Source organism: Nicotiana tomentosiformis, chromosome 3 (genome assembly GCF_000390325.3).
Source record: "Nicotiana tomentosiformis chromosome 3, ASM39032v3, whole genome shotgun sequence".
Taxonomy (NCBI): Eukaryota; Viridiplantae; Streptophyta; class Magnoliopsida; order Solanales; family Solanaceae; genus Nicotiana; species Nicotiana tomentosiformis.
The window spans coordinates 66,458,027-66,479,344 of record NC_090814.1 but is presented as its reverse complement, the minus strand read 5'-3'; the positions used below and the strand labels follow the sequence as shown (position 1 = coordinate 66,479,344).

The window sequence follows — 21,318 nt, the reverse complement described above, 5'->3', positions numbered from 1 at the left end:
ATTCCCTCCTTGTGGTAAATCAAGTCAACGGTACTTTTGAAGTCCGAGAAGATCGAATGAAGAGGTACTTGGATAAATTATAAGTGACTCTACATCGATTCAAAGAATGGACTTTGCAACATATACTTCGAGAGCAGAACAGTGAGGCTGACGCACTTGCGAACTTAGGTTCGTCGGTCAAGGATGACGAACTCAACTCGGGGACTGTCGTACAACTCATGAAATCGGCAATCGAAGAAGGTCATGCTGAGATAAACTTCACAAGTCTAACCTGGGATTGGAGAAACAAATATGTAGAGTACCTCAAGAACGGGAAACTTCCATCGGATCCAAAGGAATCGAGAGCTCTACGCACAAAAGCTGCACGGTTCACCGTATCCAATAATGGAACACTGTTTAGAAGGACCTTCGATGGTCCGCTGGCAATATGGTTGGGACCGGGAGATACCAACTACATCATACGTGAGATTCACGAGGGCACTTGTGAGAATCATTCCGGTGCTGATTCATTGGTCCACAAAATAATCAGAGCAGGGTATTATTGGACCGATATGAACAAGGATGCAAGGGAGTTCGTTCGAAAATGTGACAAATGCCACAGACATGCGCCCATAATTCATCAACTCGGGGAACTTCTCCACTCGGTCCTATCTCCATGGCCTTTCATGAAATGGAAAATGGACATCGTCGGCCCCCTCTCATCGGCCCCAGGTAAGGCTCGATTTATTTTGTTTATGACTGATTATTTCTCTAAATGTGTTGAAGCACGGGCTTTTGAGAAAGTCAGAGAAAAGGAAGTAATAGACTTCATTTGGGACCACATCATATGTCGGTTTGGGATGCCATCCGAAATTGTATATGATAATGGAAAGCAACTCATTGGCAGTAAAGTAACTAAATTTCTCGAGGACTACAAAATTAAAAGGATCCTATCAACACCTTATCATCCCAGTGGGAACGGACAGGTCGAATCGACCAACAAAACCATTATCCAAAATCTTATGAAAAGATTAACCAACGCTAAAGGGAAATGGAGAGAAATACTACCTGAAGTCCTATGGGCATACCGCATGACATCAAAATCTATTACCGGAGCAACACCATTCTCGTTGGTTTATGGCGCCGAAGCTCTTATCCAGGTTGAGGTCAGAGAACCTAGCGTCAGATTTCGGTATGTGACAAATGAGTCGAATAACGAGACAATGAACACGATCCTAGAATTATTGGATGAAAAACGAGAAGTAGCTCTCATCCGATTAGCTGCCCAAAAACAGCGGATCGAAAGGTATTATAATCGAAGAACCAATCTTCGATATTTTAAAATCAGGGATTTAGTACTAAGAAAAGCCACCCTCAACACCCAAAATTCAAATGAAGGGAAATTGGGTCCGAACTGGGAAGGACCGTATCAGGTTCTCGAAATCATCGGAAAAGGATCCTACAAGCTCAGTGTAATAAACGGAAAACAACTACCAAGAATTTGAACGTGTCGCACCTAAAACGATACTATTGTTAAGGTACGACCCTCCTATGTTCATTTATATTTCGAAATTAACCCTTGCAGGTGTTCGACCAGAAACAGGGATGGAGTATTCAACTCGAAGCCATTAGGCCTGAAAGAACGAGTTGCACTCTTTTTCCCTTAGACCGGTTTTGTCCCAAATGGATTTTTCGGCAAGGTTTTTAATGAGGCAACCATTGATCGTGCTAACTTAGAATAGTTCAACAGTATTGGAGGCCTCTTTACAATCAACCTCGAATACTGGGGGGCATTACCCTCGAGTATAACAAAATAAATTCGATTATCAAGTTCGATGTAAGGAAGTTACTTCATGACGACAGGGTTTCGATAGGAAAAATTGTAAGAGACAAATGGTCAAAACAAACCATGCTCGTGTAGTTTGCTCGATCCCTGTCGCAAAACATGAACACATGTATAATGAGATAAAGAGAAATTTCTTCTTTACCAATAACTCATATCTCAGAATCCATCCTCTGTTTCGTGATCTATTATGCAAACAGGCTTAAGGGCCGACCATTACCACATAAATCGGGGATTGCCAACCGAAAAAACAACGAAATCAAGCCCCACGTAAGCCTAAGGGCTGCATCACTTCGAGTTCGAGCAAAACACTCACTCGACCATAAAGCCTACGGGCTATATTACTTCGAGTTCGAGCAAACACTCACTCGACTACTAAGCCTACAGGCTATATTACTTCGAGTTCGAGCAAACACTCACTCGATTACTAAGCCTACGGGCTACATTAATTCGAGTTCAAGCAAACACTCACTTGACTATTAAGCCTAAGGGATACTCTTACTTCGACTTCGAGCAATCACTCACTCGACTACTAAGCCTAAGGGCTACTCTCATTTCGAGTTCGAGCAATCACTCACTCGACCATAAAGCCTAAGGGTCACTCTTACTTCGAGTTCGAGCAAACACTCACTCGACTATTAAGCCTAAGGGCTACTCTTACTTCGAGTTTGAGCAATCACTCACTCGACTATTAAGCCTAAGGGCTACTCTCATTTCGAGTTCGAGCAATCACTCACTCGACCATAAAGCCTAAGGGCCACTCTTACTTCGAGTTCGAGCAAACACTCACTCGACTATTAAGCCTAAGGGCTACTCTTACTTCGAGTATGAGCAAACACTCACTCGACTATTAAGCCTAAGGGCTACTCTTACTTCGAGTTCGAGAAATCACTCATTCGACTACTAAGCCTAAGGGCTACTCTCACTTCGAGTTCGAGCAATCACTCACTCGACCATAAAGCCTAAGGGACACTCTTATTTCGAGTTCAAGAAAACACTCACTCGACTATTAAGCCTAAGGGCCACATCACTTCGAGTTCGAGCAAAACTCTCACTCGACCATAAAGCCTACGGGCTACATTACTTCGAGTTCGAGCAGGCCCCTTGATAAGTCGCGCCACGAGCGCTCGACATATGTGGAGGTTGAAGCCAGGTCCCGTACCTAGCTCTCAAGGTTAGGAATAGCACCGGGCATCCAAGCAACCGCTACATCACAGAAAAGGATATTGGTAAGAAAGAAACGAAGGAGCAAAACAATAGGAGCTAACAGTAGAATTATACTTACTCTTCATATTCCATTCCTCGGGAAATGGCATCTTCTCGGCCGGGATTAGGTCGGAAGTCTTCACTCGAACGAACCTGCCCATCCAGTCTCGATCCTTGTCCTCGTCTATGCTCGAGAACAACACTTTGTTAGCCCGGTGCTAGAGTTTTAATAACTTACCTCGATAGAGGCGAGGGCTGTACAATCTAATGAGGTGGTCGAGGGTGAAAGGCATCCCCTCGATTTTGTTCATAAAGAAGCGGATCAAAATAACGATCCGCCAAAAAGAAAGATAGATTTGGCCTAAGGTTATTTGGTATTGGCGGCAAAAATCAATGACAACTGGGTCGAGTGGGCCCAACGTGAAAGGGTAAGTATAAACACTTAAAAACCATTTCACATGAGTAGTAATATCTTATTCGGGAGCCGGGATTATCACTTCTTTGTTCTCCCAGTTGCAATTTTTCCTCAACTGTTTAAGATGTCCCTCGGTTATCGAGCACATATACCTCGATGCTGGCTCGCATCGACCGGGAACCGGCGAGGCTTTGTCGATCTTAAAATTGGAGGTAAGAACACCCTCCTCCCTCCACACCCCCCGGGAATACACTCCTCAGGTCGTGGCTCCACCGGTATTTTATCGCCGGCAGGCCGCGAAGAAGAAGCTTTTCTTTTTGAGAAACGATTTTTGACGTTTTCGCCATTTGGATTTGAAGATTGAAAATAGAGGAAGATGACAAGGTTTGGTATTCTGAAGAGGGATTTTGCAGTGAAAATCACAGATTTACAGATGAAGAACTCAGAAGATGTGAAAAAGAACTTAGAAGATTTGGAAATTGGAGATGTAAAAGTAAAAAATGGTAAAAAGATGAGCTATTTATAGGGTTGGCAATGACGGTTCAATATTAGCAATGGCCGACCATCGTCTGACACGCATTTAATGCCTTGGTAACTGAACTGACGGGACATCTATCACGTACGTCATGGTCAGGCTCGATACAAACGTCAGTGTATATCTAGTCATACCGCTGAAAAATCATGTCGTTTCTCGGCACATTCTTTCCGAGAAACGAGGGGACTATCTGTATACGGTCAAAATCGATTTCGACCTTCATATGATTAGTCGCGATTGGAACATAATGGACCGAAGGTCATCTTCATAATATCGAGATGAGATCTGAATCCAGGTTACCAAGCTCAAATTTCTGGGACCGATCAAATACCGAGCTCGAGTCCAAATCGAACTATGAAGTGAAGCGGTGTCATCGAGCTTAAGAGCCAAAAACCGACCAATATCAAGCCCGATTCGATACCGAGCCCTGAGTCAATATCGAGCTCGAGTTAATATCGAGATCTAAATCTGGAAATCGACCAATACCAAATCCGACCAAGATCGAGCCAAGAGACAGGAGCCGTTACAGCCGCACTAAGGGAGGGAATCTCGGCGGGAATTAGAGAAAAGCTAATCTATCATGAGATCCCCACTATGTATTTTTAATTATATCTAAAGTAGGATTTCTCCAATATAAGAGGGATAGCTTCTATTTCTGTAAAGCATCGAAGATTAAGGCATTCATACACTCTCATATTATTGATATTCACAGAGAAAAACATATTGATATTCATATAGAGATTATCCTTTTTGGGTTTTGTATATTGATTCGTCTTGCTTGTTCATAAACCGTTTTCCACTCAGTTTGGTTTGTATTTCATTCTTTATACAGTCAATACTCAATATATTTCTACTTACTTTTCGATTTGTGCCAAGTTATACCACGTATCCTTAGAACTACGTATAAATTCAACTCTATCCATTTTTGGGGTAAACACATTTATTCTTCAAACTTGAGCCAGCACGAAGACACTGCCATTTATCACTTATCAGTTATCCCTGGACGGGTAAAATTTACCGATCCAATATATAAATACATGACACATATCTTTAAAAATATATTTATTAGAAAATCATCATTAATTGATATTCATTCTCACATTAATTTATGACTTAAATATAATAAAATAGTATTATTTGATATAAACACTTGGTTTCGAAAAACTTTTTTCCACCTGAACCTTCCATAAGTGGAGACTGGAGAGTTTGTTTAGATATCCCATCGTGACCCAAAAAAGAAAATTAAAATTATTGTCGAAAAAGTATGGCCGACATAGATGTCCATAAGAGTAAGTTCATCATAAGAAAAATACAATGAACCACTGGATTTGTTCACTTGGTATCTTGTTAATAATTTTGTTGTAATCCCTAAATGATTGCGAGTAAATACGTCATATTCTTTCCTCATTCTTCCCCCTCTAGTGCCATATTGCAAGCTTATTTAATTTCCCATCAACACTTTCATTGACTCATATATATTCATATGACTGTCACATTAATTTTATATTTTATATTGCTAAAACAATATATTATATTGCGAATGTTTTACATTAAATATAAGAAAAAACATTTTGCTTTATTTATTTTATTGACTCAATTGACCTTTCGTACTGCATCTTGCCATATAATTAATCATTCATATACGTTCCTATTTTTTCAGCTGTTTTTCATTTTCATCTATTCTGCTCCTTCCTTTTTCTTTTTTCTTTGTCTGCTATGTATAATGAATCTTCACAGATATGGAAAGTCAATCCCACAAAAAATGGAATTCTTCTTCTTCTTCTTCTTTTCCAAACGGGACAGAATTCAAACCTCATAAGTAGATACGAATTAACACAAAAAAGCTCCAAGATCCAAAGCTCTAAAATTTACAAATAAACTACAGGTATAATTAAATACATGTACATGAACTACCAGAGTTTGGATTTGAAACAGTGCACCATTTCGAAATCTCTCTCTTTATTTGTATTATCTATTGGCATTAGTTAATAAATAGTAATGAATTTTGCACTTTTACGTAAGCTAAAAAAATTGAAATGTTAGAAAGGAGGGAAAACAAGCAAGTTGGATGCACAAGAAAAAAGAAGGAACTTCATATATCACCATCTTATTAGTCCAGAAATAAACATAGAACATAATTCAAGTTTTGTTTCTCTTTCTGTGAAAAAATTCTGAAAGCAAGAGAACCAACTAAACAATACTTGTATCATGTTAAAGTTAAATCAAAAAGCTCCAACCACTAAATCATGGACCAAAGCATTAACTATACTATGATGTCTTGGCTAGTAGATCATGGGCCAAAACAATACTTGCAGAATTTCTTGGATTGCATAAGGCAGAATATATATGAGCTGAAACAACAAAATAATTGTCGACCAGGAAAACAATTTGAAGTTTGCAGTAATATGCTTTCTTGGATATATAGGTGCTGAAAACAGGCAGATACATAGTGAAAAATGACAATTAGTACTAGCAAACCAAACAGGCAGAATCAGGATTAGCTTAGATACTACTTAATACAAAAGTAAGATAAACTGACAGAGTGAGCATCTGGAAATAAGAAGCTCTTTTTTAGTGATTCTACTAACTAATGATGAGATTGCACACCTTGCCACGCCCAAACAATTTCCTCAAGTGCTGGTCTAATAGATTGTGTCAACATATTTTGGTACGCGATCGCATCACCACCTGACCTTCTCAGCTCAACCAAGTAATAGGAGTCAGTAACTTCAAATATTTGCACATCAATGCATAGAGTTCCATATTTTGATCCCTCTAATCTCAAAAATCCACCTTCTTTTTTCTTTATTTCTAGGTTCAGATTCCTGCCAACTTCCTCAAGCTTGGATATGATGACCGCAGCAGGCTTCACCGATGTGAATTGCAGTTCCTCCTTTTGATAATTTCTTATAAATAGACCAGACAAGTCAAAACCACTTGAAAGAGAGATGATATCAAATGCATTAAGATTCATAGGTTTTGCTAACTCTAGCTTTGTGTCAGAGGAAGAGATGCTGTTCTCCAAACTCGAACTGCAAACAACATTGCCATCTGCATTAACATTTTGGTTCTGTACTAGTTTGGTTCTCACATGCCTGGATTCCAACCCTTTCTTAAACCAGGAGCTTTCCTTAATTTTGGCTATTGAAATCCTTGTATGAGGGTTTGGGTCAAGGATCCTAGAGAGAAGTTTACGCACTTCTAGTGGGAACCAATTAGGGCATTTGTATTCTGCCCTGCTTATCTTCCTATACATATTCATAAGATTTGAGTCATGGAATGGAAGATAACCAGCCAACAAGACAAATAAGATCACCCCACAAGACCAGATGTCAGCTTTGGCACCATCATATCCTTTTCTACCAATCACCTCGGGCGCAACATATGCTGGCGTACCGCACGTTGTGTGGAGTAAGCCATCTTGCCTCTTAGACTCAGCCAATGCACTCAATCCAAAGTCTGAGACCTTTAGGTTTCCATTCTCATCCAGCAGGAGATTTTCCGGTTTGAGATCACGGTGATAAACATCTCGGCTGTGGCAAAATTCAACAGCGGCGATCAGTTGCTGAAAGAACTTTCTAGCAACATCTTCCTTGAGCCTCCCCTTTGCCAGCTTGTTAAAAAGCTCCCCGCCTTTGGCATGTTCGATCACAAAGTAAATCTTAGACTTAGTTGCCATGACCTCGTATAGCTGCAAAACATGTGGGTGTTTGACCAGTGCCATAATAGATATCTCTCGTTTGGTCTGTTCTATCAATCCAGCCTTTAGAACCTTCTCTTTATCAATTACCTTGATAGCTACACCCTGTCCAGTTTTCAGATTCCTTCCATAATAAACCTTAGCAAAGTTGCCTTGACCTAATAATCTCCCCAATTCATATTTCTGCATCAATACATTTCCTTTCTTCTCCATTTTCAACTAACAATCCTACCTTAAACTATAAATAATTCTTCTCCTGCTGATATGATTACTTCGTTTTTTTCACGAGCAGGAGGCCTTGTTTCGGCATTCAACCGTCTGCAACAAGGCCGTGCTTCAGCACGACTACTGGATGCTTAAGCACCGTGGCTTCATTGTGCATCTGGCACGAGAACTTAAATGCCGTATGAGCTGCAAATTTGAAATCATTATGGAGAAAACAGAATAACCCCAATGCAGACGGAAAATCAGAGGCGTCTAAGAACCAAGAGGTGTCGTTCAACCCCATCTTTCTGCATCCCAAATATATTTGCTTTCAGTGATATGTCGCAAAATCTCTGAAAAATCACAAGGTAAGAAAAAGAACATCAGATCTTAGAACGTTTCAATATGAGCTAAATAATTTGTTAACTTAAACATAAAAGGGAAAATTGGAGATATATAAGAAAAAGAAGCCCAAATTACAAGTGGCTGTACATTAAACATGAAATCATTCTGAAGAGCCAGTAGCAAAAGACAATTATATCCATTACAGAAAAGAAAAAAATAAAGATGATATCAAGATCTGAATACATAACTTTTCAACTATGACACCCTTGTACCACAAGAACACAAATGCAGCTAAAAGGTTTATATTAAAGATAAATACTACTCCCTCCGTTCCAGTTTTAGTAAACCTATTTACTTTTTGGTCCATTCCAAAAAGAATGACCCCCTTTCTAAATTTGAAAACAATTTAGCTTAAACTTTCAATTCTACTGTTAATGAGAAGCTTTTATAACCACAGAAATACTCTGGACCCTTTTTGACTTGTTTAGGACCACAAATTTCAAAAGTCGTTCATTTTTTCTTAAACTCCGTGCCCAGTCAAACACGTTCAAAAAAATTGGAACTGAGGGAGTACTGTACTTCCATTTACGTGACCACAAAATTCAAGCTGAAGAAGTTGTTCTATCACAAGGCCAGAATATGACTCACCAAGATAAATTATTTAGCTAGGTTTAGTCATATCATAAGGCAAGATCTATTTCTTAATCTAAAATAGTAAAATTAGATTCTTTATATTTTGATCCTACCTAGACCAGCATACTGATTAGGAAAGGAGCAAAAAAAGAAAAACCAATTTAATCCCGGCCCCCTTCTGTACCAGAAAGGGGTTCTTTTATTTTTAACAAAATATGAAAGAAAAGAAATACAGTATGTAGAAGAAACATGATATATTAAATATAAAATCAAAAAAATGAGCTGATGAGATACGACTAACGCTTTTCAGATCAAATCCAGAACCGAAATTGGCATGAGCACATTCAAACAAAAAGGAAAATCATTCAGACGTCAGACCTCAACAGAATTATTTCTTCCCCATACCATCTCACCCACAAAACCCGGGGCCAACAAAAAGAAAAGGAAAAATATGAACAAATGGTAAATGCTAAATAGTTGTAAATTCAAGAATACAAGGTGAAACATTCACACATCATATACCCAAGACACAACATTTTTTCTAATAAATGTACAGAATTTATTGAATTCTCTACCAATCATCAGAAAATGCAATTAATAATCCACAAGAAAATATTTGAAAATGGATCTAAATTATCAAGAAAGAGGAAAAGAAGAAGAAACCTGAAATGGTTTAACGAAAGAGAAATTTTGTAGGAGAATACAACTTCGGAAGATCTTAAGCTAAGAGGGTAAAGAAATAGAGAAAAAGACAAGCTCTGGCCTCTGGTCGTAAATGTGTAATTTCGTGAATCTGTATTTTTGTAGGAAACGCACAAAGCTGTTGTCTTAATACAATTGTTGTAATGTTAAATTTGTTATGTTAATAGTAATTGTCTGCATCTAAAAGGTAGGTAAGCTTCTGCAATCGGCCAAAATAGTGCAACTCTACCTTGACACGTGGTGGACCGCTTGATGAAAGAGAGAATTAAGTATATTTAGAGATACGTTTGGTTTATGGTTTAAATATGAGGGAACTATAATGCATCAATTATTTATACAATATATAATAATGCAAGGATTGTCATATAGGAATAAATAACAATATAAATTATTATGCGATGAATAATACATAGATTGTCAAGCAAGAATTGTCTAATTTATGACTATTTTATTCATGAATTGTCAAATAGGAGTATTTAATCTTACCACGTATTGATGATACTTATATCCATATTTCATATTCTATCACGTCTAATACACATATATGTACGGAGTAAAATATGTTCATATTTAATTATCGTAGGAGAAAGCGATACGTGGAATCGAAGGCAGAAGATAGCTAAATCCGAAGGCAATGATCTCGCTTGTCACCGAAGAAAATAATACTCATAACGGCAAAATTAATGTCGTCATCCGGTAGCATTCAATGAAGAATATTATGCAACATTAAGTGCATGATTCGTTATAGAGAATATGGCATTCATTGCCCACCGTTACACATCCTTCAATGGCCCTCATAATTGTCATTAAATAGGAGCTTAATACTAAGACCTTGTTCCCTAGGTGCAGGTATAAATAGTGAGTTATACTATCATTATAAAGGACACGAATTTTCTGACAAGCATACACTATATTCTATCAAAAGCTCAATAACATTTTACTTTCTTGCTTATATGTATTGTTCTTATTGCTCTCGTTAGCTCTGCGCCCGGAATCAATATATATGTCGTATATTTCGATTTTAAGGCTAAGTTTTATATCTCGATTTAATTCATCTATTATTTTTGGATCAAATTAATTCACCTGTCTCTCTCTCTCTATATATATATATATGGGTAATATATATATATAAGTTATAGCATAGTTTTGTTAAAGGAGAAGCACGGATGCCCTAGCGAAGAGGTGCGAGAGGTTGCAGTGATAGGTCTAAATAGAGGTAGAGAACCGAAGAAGAATTGAGAAGAGGTGATTAGACATGACATGACACGTATTCAGTTGACCGAGGATATGATCGTATATAAGAGAGTATGGAGGTCGAGGATTAGGGTAGAAGATTAGCAGGTATTCGAGCGATTTTTTTCTTTTCTGAGGGAAGCCATGGTTCTAGCTTAGAGCACCTTATTTGCTCCATCTTCTCCTTATTATTATTATTATTATTATTATTATTCAATTCTATTACTATTATTGTTTCCTTTGATTTGTTATCTTACTATTTTCGTTACTAATACTTTTTTCTTTCTTCAATATTTTCATCATAGCGTCTTTGTTCTTGTATTTTTCAAACCTGTTTTAAAAACGCTTTTATCAGAAACAATCTCTCGACCTCACACAAGGTAAGGGTAAGGTTTGTGTACCCTCCCCATACCTCATTTGTGGGATCACATTGAATATATTCTTTTTGTTGTTGTTGTTGTATATTAGAGTTTTGCAATTTGGCATTTGATTTTTGATATTAGATTTTGCTAACTTATACGATTTTTAATACCGAAATTCGATGTTATATTAGTTACATAGGGATTATATTAATTATGTAGGATTTATACCAAAAACTAAATATTGTATAAGTACTAAAATTAATATTTCTTCTTTACCAAAATTACCCTTTAGAGTCCATGGCATCTATAATATATTCCTTAGGCGCCTAGAAGGAAAAGAATATTACAGACAAATCTTCTTTCAATTTTTTTGTGCAAAAGTAGGTAGGAATATTGAACAGCTTATTGGGGAAGATGAGAGATTTAAAATGTTTATTTCTGGGCCACGATTTACTTTTTATATGAAAGCTTCAAAACGATTATCCTAAGTCATACTTTTCTTTTTTTATTTTTCTAAATTTTCATATTGCATTAAACCATATAATAGTACGGCACGGTAACCTTATTGGAGTAATTTTTTAGCCAATCAACTACAGCTGAAGAAGACAAAAAAAGAAGAAAATTGAGAAGTTCAAAAGACAAGTCCAACTCATAGTTGAATCAAAATTAAGATGTTTCTACGAATTGAATGATAGAAGAAAAAAGTTACAATATAATACAAGCCATGATTATCACAACCTCAAATTTTGTTCGATGACTCTATGATTTTTTAAAGTTGCATTATAGACCACATAAAAGATTCGATATCGACATCTCTGTATCTTGGCAGGATCATTTCTAGAGAGGTATCCCCAAACCCCAAAAGGTATCTTCCCGCGAATAGCCGGTCAGATTCACTGTTTATTTTTTAAAATCAATATACGTAGATTATATACTAATTCACACTGATATAACTATATTATTATACATAAATGATGTATTTTCGGTTATTTTTAATTTAAGCAGCGAGTCTTTACACCTAAATACTGCTTCGAAAATCCACGAGGCAAGTAATAACTGGTCATCAATTATGTTAGTAGTCCCCATTGTAATGTGTCATGATCAGAAATTCAGAATTTGTTGATTGATCCTGATTTTACATTAAATACAGACACATTTAATGTGATACAACAAGTGGGGAATTCTCGATGCAACATTTTAATTTTTGATTACCTTGCACCACTTATTTATAACCTAGTAGAATTGTGATCGAAGACTACGTAAATAGAGGGTATTTTAAAAACTGATCTTGCTGCCACAATCTTGAGATTTAACTCTTTGTCGTTCCGATTCATATTAAAAAAAACAGTAGAATTGTGATCCAGAGTTAGATTCTCACAGGCAGCAGCACTTCCCCTTTTTAATCTTCCTTCTTCCTTCTCCATTATACACTGGTCCACACCCATTCCTACAATTTTTTTAAAAAAAAGAAATAGTAGCAAAGAAAGAATTTTGGCCCGTTTATGTAATCTTATACCTAGTTAATATTTTATAAGGCATCTTTAGAAATGAGTGCATTTTCATTTAACAACTAAACGACTGCATCATAAGCACGAATAATTTGCTTTGCTCCTCTTTATTTTATGTATTGGTGTGGCCATGGGTTGGTGGAAATTTGGTAAGGGGGGCCATTTTCTGTTCACCATTTGACCCCAAATAAATGAAGAATTCAATAAAATAAAAAATAAAACAAAAAGGAAGCCAATTTTAAAGAAAAAGAAGGGTCTTCTATTGGTCATAACTACTTGACAGATTGTTCATCTTCAAACTCTTGTCTGTCCTTGATGTGATTGTAGTCACAAAAACTACTTAGTTATCTTCAAAAAAAGTTGACTAGTGCACAACTCCTACCATCTGTTTTAGCCCACCACCTGTCTGGTACCCCAGAAACACCTAACAGCTCCATTATTCTAAGTGTGAAGAATAAACTTCTAAATTCTAATGACCGTTGGCCAATACTTAGCTTACTCGTTTTGTAAAAGACAACATAATAGCCCCTTATGATATTTATATTCTACTAGTACTTAACCATTTTATCCCCATCCTAAAGAGATGCGTGGCAGCTGGAAAGCAAATCACAGGGGGGAAGAGTTTAAAAAAGCAGCAGCAATCAAAAAATAAAGAATTAGATACCTACTTGTGAAGGCAGTTCAACTATCAGAATTTCAACATTTTGTTTCCAATGTTTAAGCTCAGTTACTAAGTACCTAGCTTTAACTTCAGTCTCAAGTAAGAGTAAACAGACTTTATTTCAGCAAAACTGCTTTTGACGTGTCTCCTTTCTTTGTTCAGATAAGCTTTAATACAGAATGACAAATGAAAAAATGGAAATGCTCGTGTCAAATTAGGAACAAGTTAAGATTGATGACCACCTAATTGACTTTTAATACCTAAGTCCTTTAGCAATCTCAAAGAAGTGAGCAACATTTTCCTCTGGTGTGCCTACTTTGATGCCATGTCCAAGGTTCAAAATATGTTTCCCTTTACCAGCTTTCTTGACAGTATCATTTATTCGATTGGTGATAAATTCCTTTGAGCCAAAAAGGACACCAGGATCCACATTACCTTGTACGGCAATATTAGGACCGAGTCGTCTCCTTCCATCAGCCATATCAACTGTCCAATCCAAGCTTACTACATCTACACCTGTCAATGGTAGTCTCTCAAGCAAGCCACCAGATCCACTTGCATAAAGAATCAGTGGGAGATCAGGATGGGTTAGTTTCACTGAGTCCACTATCTGTTTTAAATAAGGCAGACTAAACTCTTCAAAATCGACTGGGCTTAGCTCAGTGGCCCATGAATCAAAGATCTGAACTGCTTGAGCTCCACTGTCTGCTTGGTAACGGATATATTTAGCCATAGAGGTCGCAAACTTTTGAAGGAGAGCATGCAGGACCTAAAGTAGCAACAATAATTGACAACATTTTAACATCAATAAGCTACTGCCAAAATGCTCTGTCTTTAAATATCAAAACATGATACAATACAAGTAATCAATTTTGGTCCTACCAATAGACGTTCATTCGTCATATTTCCAGTTGATACTTCCCTATAAGGATATAATATGACGTTGAATAAATTTGGTTTTTTTTACATATATCATCAGTATAGAAGAGGAATGTACTATTTTCACCTTAATAGCACTTCCAAATAATTGAGCTAACATTATGAAGCATGAAGAAAAGGCTTGTCACCATTTCAGCACTCTCTCTATTTTTGTTCCTAGTCCAGGGGAGGGGGCCAGATTGAGGCAGAGCTATATGCAGAGGCGGATCCACGATTCGATGACTACGGGTGCCACTATATTTAATTAAAATTTACCACTAGTCAAGGAGATTAAATTAGGCTGTATATTTTGCAAATTTTCTATTTTTTATTCGATTTTGTTTTGAATTAATTCGATTTACTTTATAAGATACATGATAACTAAACTAAAAACGTTTGGTCCTTTTATTCAAAATCAAAGGGAAAACAACAGTATATGGATAACAGAAGAAAATAATTAAAATTATATTTAAATAAAAAAATATTTTAGATCTAGAAAAAGCAAAAGAAAGCAAATGTTTAATATATAGTAAAAATGGAGCTGTACAATGAGAGGAAAGACAAAGATGAACAAAATTACAAGAATTTAAGAAAAAGAGAAGAAAGATTAACAAATGGAAAAGGGAACGACTAAGGCCGAGAGGGAAAAGCTAAATTCCATTGCCCATCAATAGCTTCGATCGCGGGTCTTGTATGTGGAAAGCGGCTATCTTACCATGGCACCTACGGTCACTTTGTGATTCGGGGTGCCACTCTTTGCATAATAACCATATTTTCGTAAAATACCAGAATATACAAGAAATTCTACCCGAGCGTCCGGGTGGCGTACCACCCCATCTCCTCTACGTAGATCCTCCCCTGGCTATATGAACATGCTAAACCAATTTTCAAGAGCAAATTCCAAATTTCCCTAAACAGCAAGGTATCTAGAAATATGCATACCGATCCCTCAGATTTGGAAAGGTGGGCGTGCCTTAGTGGTAAAGATCTAGAGGTATTGTTGTCATTGATTCCTAACAGAAAAGAAAAGAAATGAAGCAAATGGCAATAATGAAACTTCTTTTCACCTTCACAAACTTGTTCTGCATGGGTCAATAGGCAAAGTAAAGAGATGTGATCTCAGCCTACACTTAAAACTGCACTTCTCCCTTATGAATCAATCTTAATGCATTTCTCTCTCAGTTTCCCTCTCATTTTATCCCTCGCTTTACATCTTCTATGAACATCAAATCCAACCCTTTCTTTTCTGATAACATCAAGCAACGAACCTAAGGTACTTCAATCTGAAAGATTTTTCCTAACACTTCAAGGCTTAGACCTTTTCTTTTTTCCAAATTTCCTTTGGGTGGCAAGTATTGTCATATCTAGGAATCAAAATACAAATTCTGTAAAACTTAATACCTTCATATACATAATAACTAGGCTCAAGTCTAGAAGAGTACAATTCAGGCCACTAACAGTTTCAACAAGCGTATGATTAACAAAAAAACTCATAAAAGGAAAAAAGAGTATGAATGATGCACGTATTATCAAACCTTAGGAGGCCGAATGGCAGCTGTCTAAACTTCGATTAGTTCAGGCGAAAAATACATGAGGGAAAAACGCACAACAATTTAGCTCTGATATTAGAACTAAATAAACACAAGACTCCTTCCCGGTGTTAATTGACAAACACTAGACCTTCCCTTCCCAAGAAAACGCAAACCCAAAAAAGGAAGGTACTAGTCTCAAAAATCAAGTGACGTGCCTACTAATGAAAAAATTAATGTCATTTCTGGTACTCGAAAAGAATTTTAGGTTTCACAGTTTTCTGATTTTCTCCACAGAAAATGGTGTGGTCTTTAAAACATCAGATCCTTATGATCTATACGCATAATAATATCAGGCAGTAGTATATTAGAGATGCTTTTCTAATCGAACATCAAATTACTCATGTGGCCTCCAAATATCTACCACGTCCTGTTCCCTTACAACAACTGATCAGCATCCACAAATCAAGGGCTCAACAATCCCTAATTAATGTTGCTCTAGAAGCTAGACAAAAGGGGAATTTAAGCTGAAATCTCTTGCTAAATAATCTCAATGGATGGTGAAGTTCGATAGAAGTTCAGGATACAAAACATAAACTACAGTAACAAGCTATAGTTATAAGTGTATGTGACTGCAGGCTTCTTCAAAAATCAAGTATTGCGGATTCACGATGTACACACTTTGTTTTAGTGAAAATTAGTAATAGCAATTGTAAGTTACCTTGGGCTCTGCAAAAGCTAATCTCTTTATCTTTGTGAAGTTCTTAGAGGAACCACCTTCAACCACATATGACGCCAGGGTAAAAGGTGCCCCAACGAAACCAAGAACTGCTGCTTGATTATTGACCTAGACATGCAAAAGCAATTTCTAATTAAATCACCATAATAGGGCACGACGTGACAATGACAGCTACGAGATAGCAGACTATAATTAGTGTAACTGATTTTAAGCCAAGTCCTAGAGTTGTTTTAGTATATCTTTACAAACTTTTGGCTGGTGATATTAGGGCCTAGGGTTTCATATGATACAAAAGCAATGAGATGAGCATAAAAGCTCAATTGTTCAGTCCACTGATCATATGTTATATATACATAATGCATATGAATTCTCCTTACTGTTAAGTGAACAGAAAATAATAAATAATCATTTGTACAGTAATGTATATAGTTCCTCTAGTTCAACGGTATCCTGCTATAAAGAGCACCAGGTATTTTTTCAGAAGGAAAAATGGGATATTCTCCTTCGAGGATAACAAAATAACTCCATGTAATAGCAAAATCTGCCTCAGGTATACTTGGAAAAGATTTTAACGTGAAGGGGCAGAATAGTCATTCCTGCCAGATGATCTCCTAAAGATACAAAAGAAATGTGACGAAGTACCTCTTTCCGCAAAATTGTTAATGCTTCTCCAACATATGGAACTGATTCTTCAGGAATGAATTCTCTAACTTTCTCAACATCAGCAGCTGTTCCCAGGGGATCAAATATGACAGGACCCTTCCCCTTTATAATGTCGAAAGGGATATTCATCCCAGAAAGAGGAGTAAGAATGTCTGAAAATAAAATGACCTGCCACAATAATACCATGAAAGAAACAATCAAATCAAACCATTAAGCATAATAAAAATGAAAATACTAATTTGGGAACAAAAAACGTCTAAAGATGGTGATTCTGCTTATTGAAGAAAAGACTGCAATACCTAATGATGCATACATATATTCTATCAAAGACATGCTAAAGTAGGACACTAGTAAGGAATCTTACCCCATCAGGCCTGAATACTTTCCAGGGTTGTAGGGAAATTTCTACCACAAGATCAACATTCTCTGATCTATCACGGAATGATGGATACTTCTCGCAGAGGAGTTGATAGCTCTATAAAAAATTTAAAATAATGCAGAGTAATTAGACAGAACAAAAAAAAGTTAAAAGGAAATAATAGAAGTCAGAATCATGATGGCAACACAAAAACGTAATACTAAATTAACCTAAGGAAGCAAAACTAGGAATTTGAAAATTGTCAAGCTTTATGGCTTTATGGTCCATAGAAATCCAAGTAGGTCCTTTCTGATATTACTCACTTCTCCTAGAACAAGTTCAACAAAGCATCAAAAAATGATCTCCTAAGTCCCATTTTGTTCTTTTACTCTCTAACAGAAGGTGCAAAGTAGCAGATACAGAGGGTAAAATGAGAAAATATCGCTTGAGATGGTGTGCACATGTCATATGTAGACTTCTATATGCTGATGCCCTAAGGTGTAACAATATAATGATTGAAGGTGATAAGAACAAGGTAGACACAAAATCACTTGGCAAGAAGCTATTGCAAAAGACCTACAATTTCTTAGGACCAATGTGAACTTACAAAGAACATAATACAATGAAAGCAAAAGATCCATATAGGTGATACCAACACGCATACATTAAGAAGTCTTTTCCTTCTGGTTAAAAAACTTGCTTGTTCATGTAGAGCTAAGAGTCAAGCGTAGTCATTCTTCTTGTTGTTGTTCATGTAGTGTGAGCGTGAGGCGTAATAGTTATTGTTGTTATTCATGTAGACCTAAGTGTAAGGTTTCAAAGAACGTCTAGTTTTAGAGAACCCCTAATTTGTTATTTGTCTTAAATTATTTATTATTCGAATGAAATATCCTAAATAGAGCAGAAGGGATACAAATGACTCATATAGCTGACTTCAACTAATTTGGGAATGAGGCGTAAATGATTGAGTAGAATTAAAAAATTTCCACTGGACCTCTCGTTCTCTAATTCCCAAAGAAAGCATGAAGAATCAACTATTCTTTTCTCATACAAGCAGCTAACTATAATGGACCCATAACATGAATCTGTTGACACTCATGGGATGTAGGTAGAAATCTTTTAGATAGGATTTTTAGTGATAAAAAAGGCAACACAATGGAAATCCCCAAAAGGAAAAAAAGACAGACGCAAAAGTTCGAGTATGCACTATGCCTTATAAATCTTTACGAATAATCAAATTTGGAAGGAGAAGCATGTTGGAATTGAGAAGCACCTAAAATGAAGTTGAAAATATGAACCTATAAACCTGCCTTCATATACCTCCCTGCTTGTCTCATAAGCCAAACTGGAGGCCTTTCTACTTCTTTACCCCGTACAGCATCAAGCAACAAAGGTTCTGTTGCACTTATAGCTTTTGGTTCCGCAACAGTTCCTGGAAGTTAAAATCAATATGAAAATTCAACCAACTTAAGAAGTTGAAGGTACAATTGCATAAAAAATGTGGGAATAAATAGCTCTAACTCTAATCGGTCAGGGGATGTATATGGAAATTTCAGATAAAAGCTAACTGTATAATAGATGAAATTATACATGCTTGGATTGAAATTGCAAAATACTACTACTAAGATGAATTGGTAGGGTAATTTTAATGAAGACTAAATTGGGGTCCGTGAGGCTTACATAATTGACCAAAATCAAGTTTTAAGACAGCAGCCATTGCATAACTGTGAATGTGAAGACATACTAATTGCATAACAAAGACTGGATCTTAGCCGAAAAAAACTGAGTCAATAATTAATCATAATAAGCTAATCGGATTAAACAAAACTGGAAATGCAGAAATGAAATTAATATCTGTACAGTGTAAAGAATGTTACCTCCAGCAGAGCAACAGATTCTGGGGTTGACATTAAAGTTAGAGGGAGAAGTAAAAGCAGATTTAGAGGAAGGAGATATAGAAGAGAAAGAGTAAACAGAGCTGTAATTACAAGACATCATTTTTTCAGGCTCGAAATTTTCTTTTGCATCTCAAAGCAGTTGGAAAAAGAAGAAAAGTAAAGGGTCAAAGCAGATAAAAAAAAGATAAGGGAGAGCAGACCGACACTAGGAAATCTACGTTGACGAATGGCAAACTCTAGGACGTTCTGTAGGCCCACTTTCCACTCCTTCGCCTTTTCTTTTCTTTTTTTTTTAAGGATTTTTTTCGTTCAGGTAAGCTATTTGAAATTATATTACTAAAAATGTCCAAGTTTAGATATTTACCCGACATAAACACATTTTAACTACAAAAAATATATATTTGTTTAAACTAGTCTCCTTTCTGCGATAGTCTTCCTTATTTAGACGCAGGATTTTGGGATCGCTTATATTTTAATTAGATATTTTACTGACGCAATCATCGCACCATAATCAAGGCAACATATTTGTAGAATCCTTCTATTACACATCATCGCACAATAATCAAGGCAACATATCTGTAGTATCCTTCTATTCTCTGATTTTCTCTGGTTTCCTCTGGTTTTCTATAAACAAATGTGTTGAAGAAAATATTTGCAAACAATTAGCTACAATTGAATTGAATTTCGCAACATAATGTCAAAATTAACGATTATACTTCAGCTCAATGGTCAGTGGGATAGCATTGGGAGATACAAAGATTTTGATGTTGATGGAATTGTAGTCAATGAAGAGTCAAATTATAGTTAATTGAATTCCGTAATTGCAGAGCATCTAATGATTGATACCTCCGCAAAAATCATCGAAATTAAATACACTGTCAACGAACGTTGTCCTCCAATAAAAATTCGGAACGATATGGAAGTTCGAGTGTATATGGAGACAAAAAGGAAAACAAAAACTTAGGAATTTATCCGCTGTATATAACAGTGCGTGATTTCGATTCGGAATGCAGTATGTCGAATGCGAGCACATTTGCAGGTTTGCTATGTTTTTTCAGTGTTGATGTTTTTCAATTTCAAGTGTTCTACAATTTTACTATAAATTATCTACAATAATACTATATAACAAATGTAGTTCAACGGTTATGTCTCTACAAGTATTCTGTCAAATACTGAACACGTGAATATACAGACGCATGAATTACTATACTTTATTTGAGTGCAGGTTCATCTGATTATCGTAATACTAACGTGGTATAATTTTCAAGCAATTGTAACACAATTGGAGAAATATCAGGATCAGTGAAGTTGATTGATACGCAAACATCTCCAGCAATTATGGAATATGAAAGTATTATCATAACATAACATACGCCAAATGTAATTGAAGTAGGCCAAGTTTACCAAGACAAGCAAATAATTATCAGTGCAATGAAGTACTATTTTGTCATGAATAGGTTCCAATTTAGGGTAAATAGGTCTAGTGCAAGAAGGTAGGAACATTTTATTTGTCAAATTCATATTATGTATAAGTTATAATTTTTTTGTATATAAATTATTTAAGACAAGTTGTTTTACATAAATAACCTTGTATTCTGTAGCTACAATTTGCATAATATTTTTTAAATTATTTTTATTCTGTAGCTACTACCTCGTATGTATTGGGACAATTGTACGTGACACTTCAAGTCCACCAGCATAAATGAATCAACATTGTTCAAGGTTCGAAAATTCAACAGTTTGCACACATCCTCTTTGATGGACAACACATATATACAACGCAAACCTACTGTCGTGGTAGTTGGAAGCATGGTGATGCCAAAATATGCGGATCCTAAGACAATATACACCCCAAAAGACATACAAACTGACATGTTGTCGGATCAT

General features: G+C 36.3%; 2 protein-coding genes across 2 annotated transcripts; both read right to left on the bottom strand.

The window, feature by feature from the left end:
• Positions 1-6,372: 6,372 nt before the first annotated feature.
• Positions 6,373-9,721, bottom strand: LOC104104302 (CBL-interacting protein kinase 18-like). Its single transcript, XM_009612353.4, has 2 exons — positions 9,524-9,721; positions 6,373-8,235 (listed from the first exon to the last, which is right to left on the bottom strand). The coding sequence occupies exon 2, from the start codon at positions 7,889-7,891 to the stop codon at positions 6,566-6,568; it is 1,326 nt and encodes a 441-aa protein (XP_009610648.1). The 5' UTR covers positions 7,892-8,235; positions 9,524-9,721; the 3' UTR covers positions 6,373-6,565.
• A 3,705-nt stretch (positions 9,722-13,426) lies between these two features.
• Positions 13,427-19,644, bottom strand: LOC104104303 (uroporphyrinogen decarboxylase, chloroplastic). The gene is made up of 6 exons (XM_009612354.4): positions 19,411-19,644; positions 18,844-18,965; positions 17,540-17,650; positions 17,155-17,343; positions 16,495-16,620; positions 13,427-14,095 (listed from the first exon to the last, which is right to left on the bottom strand). Exons 1-6 carry the CDS (start codon positions 19,529-19,531, stop codon positions 13,580-13,582), a joined length of 1,185 nt encoding a protein of 394 aa, XP_009610649.1. The 5' UTR covers positions 19,532-19,644; the 3' UTR covers positions 13,427-13,579.
• Between the last annotated feature and the right edge of the window lie 1,674 nt (positions 19,645-21,318).

Excerpts from the sequence above, each read along its gene's own strand:
- LOC104104302 (XM_009612353.4), bottom strand. The coding sequence starts at position 7,891 with ATGGAGAAGAAAGGAAATGTATTGATGCAGAAATATGAATTGGGGAGA.
- LOC104104303 (XM_009612354.4), bottom strand. The coding sequence starts at position 19,531 with ATGATGTCTTGTAATTACAGCTCTGTTTACTCTTTCTCTTCTATATCT. Across the intron at positions 17,344-17,539 it reads AAGTATTCAGGCCTGATGGG|GTCATTTTATTTTCAGACAT; the intron begins GTAAGATTCCTT and ends TTATTGTGGCAG. Across the intron at positions 14,096-16,494 it reads TAGCTTTTGCAGAGCCCAAG|GTCCTGCATGCTCTCCTTCA; the intron begins GTAACTTACAAT and ends TTGCTACTTTAG.